The 10,581-nt window shown below is 38.3% G+C and overlaps 1 protein-coding gene across 1 annotated transcript; it reads right to left on the reverse strand.

The window, feature by feature from the left end:
* Positions 1 to 338: 338 nt before the first annotated feature.
* Positions 339 to 10,002, reverse strand: LOC143115397 (Fc receptor-like protein 5). Its single transcript, XM_076277405.1, has 19 exons — positions 9,849 to 10,002; positions 9,219 to 9,263; positions 6,968 to 7,231; positions 6,514 to 6,795; positions 6,119 to 6,382; positions 5,692 to 5,967; positions 5,315 to 5,578; positions 4,888 to 5,163; positions 4,491 to 4,754; positions 4,064 to 4,339; positions 3,687 to 3,950; positions 3,045 to 3,329; positions 2,632 to 2,904; positions 2,434 to 2,535; positions 2,276 to 2,332; positions 2,015 to 2,083; positions 1,778 to 1,825; positions 1,455 to 1,505; positions 339 to 1,338 (listed from the first exon to the last, which is right to left on the reverse strand). Exons 1-19 carry the CDS (start codon positions 9,877 to 9,879, stop codon positions 1,331 to 1,333), a joined length of 3,399 nt encoding a protein of 1,132 aa, XP_076133520.1. The 5' UTR covers positions 9,880 to 10,002; the 3' UTR covers positions 339 to 1,330.
* Positions 10,003 to 10,581: the final 579 nt, after the last annotated feature.

Consider the following 10,581-nt stretch of genomic DNA (forward strand, 5'->3'; position numbering starts at 1 on the left):
TTTTCACAGCAAGATGCCTTAAATCTGTTGATGGTTATGTAATACGTCTCAACCTGTCAATTTCTTTCCACAAAACACGCCAGAAGTCATCATTTAAGGGGTTATTTTTCAAATTTGTCTACCGTGGGGCTTGCCACCGGACCCCTAGAATTGCTGAGCTACTAACTTTTTGAGGTAGGCATGGGGTCTCTGTACACAGCTTAGGCTCAAAAAACGGCAACTAAAACAGCCATTCACCGAGATGCAGTTCAGGAGAGTTTCAGTTGCACGGGATGGAGGGGCGAGCTAGCTCTCTGTTTTGTTTGAATGTCAACAGAAGTGACGTTACCCAACATCGCTTAGAGTGCCTTTAAGTTTATTAAGTAAAAAAATGACACTTCATTTGAACTAAACATAACATGTCCACCATAAAATAAACAACAACAAATTGAATTGACATGCTCAGCAAAGTCAAAACACTTGTGAATGTCTGATGTAATGTCTGATTGCACAAAACTTACAAGAAAGGAAAATCTATTTAAAAAACTAGAACTCGCACTGTATTACATTCTATGGCTGCTCTTTAAAACTGTGTATAGGCTGCAGCATTTGACATGTCAAAAAAACATCTAATGTAACCTCTATATATACAGTATATGAACACATAAAAACAGAACCATGGGCTCTAAATAAAAGGGGATTTATGTTGTTAACATGTTGATTACAAGAGTAGATTCTGAGTGGCCCACAAGATAGCTCCAAATGATCTGTATTCCTTTTTTTCTAATTAGATAACCTAATATTGTTAAAATATGCAGTACGACCCCTTTCTCCAATAAGTTACATATTGTCAAATCTTAAAAAAAAAAAAATAAAAAAAAAATCTGACTATTTACTTCATGACACACCTGTTAAATATACACAGATATGTATGGCAGGCAGTATTTATACCATATATATGGTATACATTGGCATATTATTATATTAATATACCAAAAATATACACACCAGCACCAGAGCATTAGAGCCCAAATAAATCACAAAAACAGCTTAACAAAAATAGGCCTAAATAAACAGATGTCATACAGGTATTAAATCTGTTTGAAAGAAATCAGTACAACATATTACTCAATACTCAAAGATAAATACAGCAAAATTAGATCTAAGTGCAGGAATATAAGACCTTGAAAAGATGTAGTTCTGATCGTTTAAGGCCTGTTGTATTTGAGCTGCCATACTGGTTGAAATATAGTCATTTTCAGGTAACATCCAGTATACCTGTATATCTTCTGCCATAGAGCATTAGACAACATGGGATGTGATGTTGACATATCCACAGGGTAGGGTATGGTCACAAGCCTAAACCGTTTTGAGGCAGACAATAAAAGACAATAAACTTAGGAAAACTAATCAACATCTGAACAGTCATTTACTTGTAATGTAATGTAAAGTAATGCAATGATTTAAACTGATACCTTTAAATGATTTTAATCCATCTGTTTCCTCTTTGTTTCGACTTTCTTTTGCTAGTTTGAGGAAAACACATTTTGTTAAAGCGATATACAGTAGATAATGTAGAAAATGCAGAGGTGTGCACTCAAAGACCAAAACCAACTTGTTTTTTAAGTTTGCGATTTGAGTCTACGTTTTACGACAGCAATAAGACTGAGACATGCAATTCGCTGAATGAAAGCATTGGATCAGAATCACAAACTGTGCCTTTCACAAGTTACAAAAGGCATACTTTAAAATGGTTAAATCCTTCATAATATCACTTCAAGACAAACTGCAAACTCACCTTCTTTCAGCAACTCATCAGAAAGAGCTGGATGATCTTCAGTTTTTTCTAAAGGCAAAACAAAAGGTTCCCTTGTATGGTCACTGACATGATCAACCAATATCACATTTAGTGCCAATCTTGCTGAATTTCCAAGATTAGACCATGGTATATACTGTACATATCAAGGTTTAATGTAATTGTGTAGCAAAGGGTAGAATGAATACAGGGAGTTCTACAGTTCAGAAAGAATCTTACCTGCCGTTAGAGGTTTATTATCAACTTTTTCCACTAGGCACAATTCTGTTTCCGAACCGATATCTACACCTAATGGAAAATTGATAAAATACAGTAACACACAAAGAGACACCAACCAAAATGTCAGGTAAACCTTGTTAATTTTCAGATGATGGACAGTATATACTGTACAGTATACATACATACTGTATAGCCTATGCGGAATCATATCCTTTAGATATGACAATATCAATGAATATGAGAAATGCTTTCAGCACTTACGCTTCTTAAGTTCAGCAAAGGTAAAAAACAGGTCTGGTTCAGGTTTGCTTTCTTCTTCTGTAACAGCAAGTATAGTCGGTGAGAGTGATCAAACATTTAAATGTTCATAGTTAACTTTATTCTTTGATAAGGTAAAACATAAACAAGAAGATATTGACCTGGCTTCCGGGTGAATTTAAAATATATACAACCCAGAACAATGAGGACGATGCCAACAACCAAACAACCCGAAATGGCCAGAAGGATTTGCCGTTTGAGAACTAAAATAAACATAGGCAAATAAACAACAGCATAAATGTAAACACATCCACAAGCTTGGTATGGTATAATAGATCAATTGTCATCTTTCAACTCACCAATATTGTTTGCTATAAAAGCTTCACTACGCATGGAATATGTTGGACGGTTGGATTGGATCCCTCTGCAGCTATATTCACTACGATAGTTTTCCTTGGTAGCTTTGATATGAAGAGCGTTTTGTGTTTCATTTGCCATCTCCGCATCATCTTTGTACCATGTGTAGTTCCATGTGATGCTTGTATTATCTACCTCACACAATAATGTCAAGCTGTCCACAGAGAGGATGTCTGCCCACCCAGTCTCCAGGTTCACCACCGTTGTAGGACGAGCTATACGGAAGGCACATGAAAATGACAATATGATTAATACTCTTCCAAAGAAGCCTTGTTGAAACCTTTCCAAAATAAGCAAACTATGGGCTTATTGAAATGTGATTTAATGGTACTGATAGCATTGTATACAGACTTACCTAAAATCTTTATTTGTATAGTTGTGCTACCTTCTGACACAAATGTCCCTCTCTTAGTTTTACACCAAAATTCACCGTTGTCTTTCTCAGAGGCAGATTGGATTGTGTAAGTCGTATTTCTCGTAAGTCCAACGTCTCGGATTTGCTCTTGAGGTTTCTTTTGGAACCACTGATATTCCCAGTCTGCAGAATCATTCTTCACTTCACACATGAAGGTCACTTGTTCTGCCACATAAACGGGGGTGTAATTTGGGTGTTGACTCAAGGTAGGCACAGCCTTATGGTCTGACAAAACAAAGAAGACAGCCAAGTATAATCAAATACTTTAGATTAGTTTTATGCTTTATACATTATTATAAGTGCTACATTAGAACAACAACAATTAATATAAATGGCAACATCAGCATTCTGTCGTATACCACTACACAATAATTACTTTACAATATTGTCTTCTGTAAATTACTCTATAAATGAAAAATAAATAATCTGGTATTCTAATGAAATGCAAAAATCATGTTTACGGCAAACGTGGGAACTAATATTGTTGTTACAGTTTCTACATTTGTGAACTCATTGGCAAGTGTAAATTAAACTGAAATAGATATTTATAAACTAAATTAAAGGAGAAAAAATGTGAATTACCATAAACATGAACTCCAATGGGGTTGCTGGGTTGGGTTTGCAAAGAGCGGAGGGTTCCAATGCATTTGTAGACTCCAGAATCTCCAGTGCTTGCAGACTGAAGGTTAAGCATGCAGTCGCTGGTTTGTAACTCCTGGTCATCTCTGTAATATTTACAAATCCAGTCTGGAGAAGGAGGCTGAATGTCACACTTCATTTTCACGACCTCAGAGGGGAAGACTTTGGTCCATTTGGTCTGCATGACCAGTGTTGTTTGAGGCAACTCTAGAGGAGAGAAGAAGTGGACAAAAATTAGATTAGGTCTCATTCGTGAACAAAGAAGGAACAAAGATGAATCAAACGCATATGATCAAAGTTATAAGCAAGAAATGATTTACCCTTGATGACTAATGACAAAGAATCACTATGATCAGATTTCAATCCGACTCTCTCGACTTGACACCAGTATGATCCACCATCAGTTGGTGCCACAGAGGAAAGTGTGAGATGGCTCTTATTGTTGATGATGGGATTTTTCTCTTGGCCTTTATACCACAAATAGGTCCATCCCTCTGAATCTTCTGTAATACTGCACTTAAGGGTGACACTCTCTTTTGTGTAGAACACACTGACAGAAGCAGGTTCCTGTGTCAATTGGGGTTTCGCTTTGCGCCCTGGTAGTAAAAAAAACAAGCACTTAGTCAAAAAGTCAGATCTCAGTATGTAATGTGCAGAACCATGAAGATAAATGTTGAAGTCACTTAAAACTGCAAGATTATGTCATAACCATATTGCTGATTGAACTGAGAAAAAAATGTGAATTACCATAAACATGAACTCCAATGGGGTTGCTGGGTTGGGTTTGCAAAGAGCGGAGGGTTCCAATGCATTTGTAGACTCCAGAGTCTTCAGTTTTTGCAGACTGAAGGTTAAGCATGCAGTCACTGGTTTGTAAATCCTGGTCATCTCTGTAATATTTACAAATCCAGTCTGGAGAAGGAGGCTGAATGTCACACTTCATTTTCACAACCTCAGAGGGGAAGACTTTGGTCCATTTGGTCTGCATGACCAGTGTTGTTTGAGGCATCTCTAGAGGAGAGAAGAAGTGGACAAAAATTAGATGAATTTTAGACTGGGTGACATATGTGAAGTGAAGGTAACAAAGAAGGAAAAAGATTAATCAAACACTTATGATCAAAGTTATAAGCAAGATATTATTTACCCTTGATCACTAATGAAAAAGAATCACTATGATCAGATTTGAATCCGGCTCTCTCGACTTGACACCAGTATGATCCACCATCAGCTGGTGTCACAGAGATAAGTGTGAGATGGCTCTTATTGTTGATGATGGGATTTTTCTCTTGGCCTTTATACCACAAATAGGTCCATCCCTCTGAATCTTCTGTAATACTGCACTTAAGTGTGACACTCTCTTTTGTGTAGAACACACTGACAAACGCAGGTTCCTTTGTCAATTGGGGTTTCGGTCTGCCCCCTGGTAGTAAAAAAACAAGCACTTGGTCAAAAAGTCAGATCTCAGTAATGTAATGTGCAGAACCAAGAAGACAAATGTTGAAGTCACTTAAAACTGCAAGATTATGTCATAACCATATTGCTGATTGAACTGAGAAAAAAATGTGAATTACCATAAACATGAACTCCAATGGTGTTGCTGGGTTGGGTTTGCAAAGAGCGGAGGGTTCCAATGCATTTGTAGACTCCAGAGTCTTCAGTGTTTGCAGACTGAAGGTTAAGCATGCAGTCGCTGGTTTGTAACTCTTTGTCATCTTTGTAATATTTACAAATCCAGTCTGGAGAAGGAGGCTGAATGTCACACTTCATTTTCACGACCTCAGAGGGGAAGACTTTGGTCCATTTGGTCTGCATGCCCAGTGTTGTTTGAGGCAACTCTAGAGGAGAGAAGAAGAGGACAAAAATTAGATTAGGTCTCATTTGTGAACAAAGAAGGAACAAAGATTAATCAAACACATATGATCAAAGTTATAAGCAAGATATTATTTACCCTTGATGACTAATGACAAAGAATCACTATGATCAGATTTGAATCCGGCTCTCTCGACTTGACACCAGTATGATCCACCAACAGCTGGTGTCACAGAGGAAAGTGTGAGATGGCTCTTATTGTTGGTGATGGGATTTTTCTCTTGGCCTTTATGCCACAAATAGGTCCATCCCTCTGAATCTTCTGTAATACTGCACTTAAGGGTGACACTCTCTTTTGTGTAGAACACACTGACAGAAGCAGGTTCCTGTGTCAATTGGGGTTTCGCTTTGCGCCCTGGTAGTAAAAAAACAAGCACTTAGTGAAAAAGTCAGATCTCAGTAATGTAATGTGCAGAACCATGAAGATAAATGTTGAAGTCACTTAAAACTGCAAGATTATGTCATAACCATATTGCTGATTGAACCGAGAAAAAAATGTGAATTACCATAAACATGAACTCCAATGGTGTTGCTGGGTTGGGTTTGCAAAGAGCGGAGGGTTCCAATGCATTTGTAGACTCCAGAATCTCCAGTGTTTGCAGACTGAAGGTTAAGCATGCAGTCACTGGTTTGTAACTCCTTGTCATCTTTGTAATATTTACAAATCCAGTCTGGAGAAGGAGGCTGAATGTCACACTTCATTTCGACGACCTCAGAGGGGAAGACTTTGGTCAATTTGGTCTGCATGACCAGTTTTGTTTCAGGCAAATCTAGAGGAGAGAAGAATAGATGAATTTTAGAATGGGTGACATATTATGTGAAGTGGAGGTATCCATGAACAAAGATGGAAAAAGATTAATCAAACACATATGATCAAAGTTATAAGCAAGAAATGATTTACCCTTGATCACTAATGGCAAAGAATCACTATGATCAGATTTGAATCCGGCTCTCTCGACTTGACACCAGTATGATCCACCATCAGCTGGTGCCACAGAGGAAAGGGTGTGCTGGCTCTGAGCCCCAGAGTTGGCAATGAGATTTGTCTCTTGGCCTTTATACCACAGATAGGTCCATCCCTCTGAATCTTCTGTAATACTGCACTTAAGGGTGACACTCTCTTTTGTGTAGAACACACTGACAGACGCTGGTTCCTTTGTCAACTGGGGTTTCGGTCTGCCATCTGGTAGTAAAAAAGAAGAAAAACAAGTCAAAGAGACAGATCATGGTAATATCATGTGCAGAATCATAAAAACAAATGTTAAGAATAAATGGAGTTGATGTTAAATGAAGATTATATACTGTATGCAGGAATGTAATATCTGTATGTTTGACAATGAATTTAGCGTCCTTACCAACAACTGATAAGGACAGCGGATCACTGAGATCTGAGGTATCGTTGCCTTTCTTTACTTTGCACCGGTAGTCTCCACTATGTGACTGGTCAGCAGACGGAATACTGTAGGTGGGGGAGTCGGCGAGATGTTCAATTCCTTTCTGCCAGATGTACTCAAGGTCTGAAGAGTCCCCTTGGACACTGCACTCAAGTGTCATGTTTTCAGTTGTATATATCACATTTACAGCAGGAGTTTGTGTTATTTGGGGTTTTGGAATATTTCCTTGAACAAAATAAAAGGAACAATATAACACTTAGAGGAAGTCACATGTTTTAAAAAAGAAGTGTTAGTGTGTATTCAGTTTCTACATTGTGATATTTTGCATAATTCTTATGCTGGACAATTGTAGGAAATCTTGCTGAAATGCAGATTACATTAGGTAATGGTTTGCAGAATAAGCAATCACTGACACTAATGACTGTGTCGTGTCATTATAGACCAGGTTTATTAGTATTTTCAGATTCCATAACTTTGCATGCATCAGTGTTACATGTGTGGTTAAAACAAAAGCATATGCAAAATACTATAAAATCGTATTGACAGTTTGACTCATGTATGATTTTTTATGCATGCAGAATATTAATCTCCACAGAACACAATAGCTTTGCATTACTGCCCCATGGTAGAGCTCTCTCTCTCTCTGTCTCTCTGTCTCTCTCTCTCTCTCTCTCTCTCTGTATTTGCATTAGCTTTGCAATAAAACTTGTTTTCTTACAATATTATGTGATAACACACCTGTAACAGCCTTTTAAGTAACCGTTCACCACACTGCATGAAAAGTGGAATTTTCGTCAGTAAGCGGCACTGTAGATTGACGTGGAAGATCAGGTTTACGACTGTATACTGCAATTTGCAGGCAACACCAAGTGCACCATGCTGACATCTATCCCTTAGTCATCTCTTACCGAGGTTTCTACATACATTGTTTGTTTGCTATGTCTGATGCATTTTAAATCAGTTTTTTTAATGCAAAAGAGAGATAATGAGAGAACAAGAGTGGGTGAGAGAGAGAGACGTGAATGCTCAGGAGGTTTGGCATTGCACGCCACGCAACGGACCTCACAGTAAATGGCCGAGGTCTACTAGTCTTTATCAAATAGCCATCCGTTCTACCCAAATAAAAAAGACAGTCAAACTTGTTAAATACCATCTTATATGTGAGCTCATGGATAATTAAAGCAGTGTTTTTCAACCTTTTTTGTGCCTCGGCACACTTTCGACACTTAAAATGTCCCACGGCACACTAACATCCTGTGTGAAGAAAAAATAAACATACCATAGCTAAAATTTCAAATAATACACAGATATGGCTTCTATGCAAGACCTGCTCAATAAAACAAGTGCCCTCTGTTTCATTTGTAGGTAACTATATCTAATTTAATTGTTGTTATGAACTGGATATGTGATGATTCTGTGAATACTGGATATGGGCCCCCCGTTGTACAATGCCTGCAATGCCAGTGAGTGACATTTGGGTAATTTTCTGCGGCACACCTGATGATCTCTCACGGCACACTAGTGTGCCCCGGCACAGTGGTTGAAAAACACTGAACTAAAGGACATAGAATTACAGAGGGCACTAAGAGTACAATAAGAAGCAGGGAGAAGGAGCCCGAGGGCTCTGGTTTGTGGTATATTTTGGATAAAAGCAAGGCCCTTGACAGGCTAAAATATGTCCAGAACTCAGCTGCCAGGGCCCTAACACACACAAAACCCTGGCAGCATATCACCCCCATCCTCATGCAGCTTCACTGGATGCCAGACAAGTCACGCATTACTTTTAAAAATCCTCCTCCTCACCTAAAAATTCCTCCATGTACTTGCACCCCAATATCACTGATCTCCTTCACCCTTAGACTCAATCACGGTCCCTGCGGTCCTCTGACAAAGATCAGCTTGCCACCCCCCGCACCAGACTTCAGAGCCTTCTGTGCTGCTGCTTCCAGTGTATGGAACAATCTTCTATTTGTCTTGTATGCTTGCATTTTTTGTCTAAATATTTGGTAATCGAAAAAAAACTGAAATTAATTCTGTGCAAGGGTCTAATGGCTCGTTGTCACATCAGATTAGGCTAGACCCGTCTATTTTTAAAAAGCAACAATAAACTCATTCACAGTGCATGGTTGCAATCTCCTTCAGAAATGACTGACCGTGTTCACAGCTTAATCATTACTTGCATGCATTCACATCCTCTAAAGTGAAGTCTTACCTTCAGTCTTTGACTCTTGCATCAAACAGAAAAGAACTTTAATGACTACAAAAAAGAAGAAACAGAAGCACAAAGAATTATCCATTTGAATCCCTACATTACAGGACCTAGTAAGCGGTCTAACCTTGCATTTGGTTGTGCACTTTAGGGACTGCTACTGTATAATTTGCAATCATGTTGAAATACACAATCTAAAAAAACTCTACTTGATATAAAAATAAATTAATTGATTAAAAGATTACAATTGCAAGCTATGGGACATAAGAGTAATTTCAAGCTTCTTATGTCTTGAACCCCATTGTTCTTCACACCTTTTTTCTCAGCAAGCTGTGAGCCATAAAACCTCATTTCCCTTCTGCATGCATCTTAGCAATGGCTGATTTTAAGTAAAGAACACAAAACATGGACTAAAACATGATAATATGGAACAATGACACTTTCGTGTGGGTTATCCTTGCAGTTCCTTGAAGCAAAATCTAGAGTAGCCACACCTAACAGGTCACCCAGTCCTTGCTTTTGTCTATTAATTCCTTTTTGAACATTTATCGGAATTTACCTTTTCACACTTTCTGTAGGACATTTCAGTCAACAAACTACTGCAGAGACATATTAACTAAATAATTATTTTACCTGTGATGAGGAGAACTTTGAGGCGAGCCATTTTGTTCCATCTAACTGCTCTATCAGTCCAGTCACCACCTCTGCAGTGTGCGACACAGCTCTTTGACTTCAGGTTGTCAAGATTGTGGTTTTCCTGTCAGCGCTGTTTCACTGTGACAGGAAACTAAAAGAAGACTCATTTTGATTGAGAGCATTCAAAAGGCTGTCATGCATAGGAAGAGTTTGATAGGTTGGTCTGTAGTTGCCATATAAGTGAAAAACAGAAGTCTGACCAGAAATGGATGACCTCATTGTGAAATCCTCTCAGCGCAGACTCGTAGGGGCCCTAGTCTTAGCATGTTAGCAAATACAGAGTGTCACAAACATGGCATCTGAAATGTGCATTTCACAGTGCATTATGCAATATGCATTTAAAGTCTGGCAGTCCAAAACTTTAAAAATGTAAAACTTTCACATATAGCTAAATAGATTATTTTATATCTAAGACCTCTGTAGACATATGTACTCATCATGTTAATGCAATGTAGCTTAATTCTTACATTTAAAATTCTTAATGCATACAACAAATTATGCATTTGTTTCTGCACTCTGAACAGTCAGAATGGTAGACCGTATGTGCTCTGAAGCCCACAGTTGAGTGTGGTCATAATGTTCTTCACAGCACCACCACCGCCATGCTAAAAATGTTTGCATGAGGCTAAAGTCAGTAAACTTCCACTCCCCCTATTGTGGTGATATGCAA

The sequence above is a fragment of the Alosa pseudoharengus genome, unplaced genomic scaffold, assembly GCF_046254945.1.
Source record: "Alosa pseudoharengus isolate Yale_2024_CS ecotype anadromous, Long Island Sound unplaced genomic scaffold, YU_APseudo_1.1 YU_APseudo_1.1_scf_9, whole genome shotgun sequence".
Classification (NCBI taxonomy): Eukaryota; Metazoa; Chordata; class Actinopteri; order Clupeiformes; family Clupeidae; genus Alosa; species Alosa pseudoharengus.

What these genes read in the sequence shown, in the direction of transcription:
- LOC143115397 (XM_076277405.1), bottom strand. Translation starts at nt 9,879, where the DNA reads ATGGCTCGCCTCAAAGTTCTCCTCATCACAG. An exon ending in TAAATTCACCCGGAAGCCAG is followed by an intron (nt 2,333 to 2,433) that starts GTCAATATCTTC and finishes TTGCTGTTACAG; the next exon opens with AAGAAGAAAGCAAACCTGAA. An exon ending in TAATAAACCTCTAACGGCAG is followed by an intron (nt 1,826 to 2,014) that starts GTAAGATTCTTT and finishes TTTTGCCTTTAG; the next exon opens with AAAAAACTGAAGATCATCCA.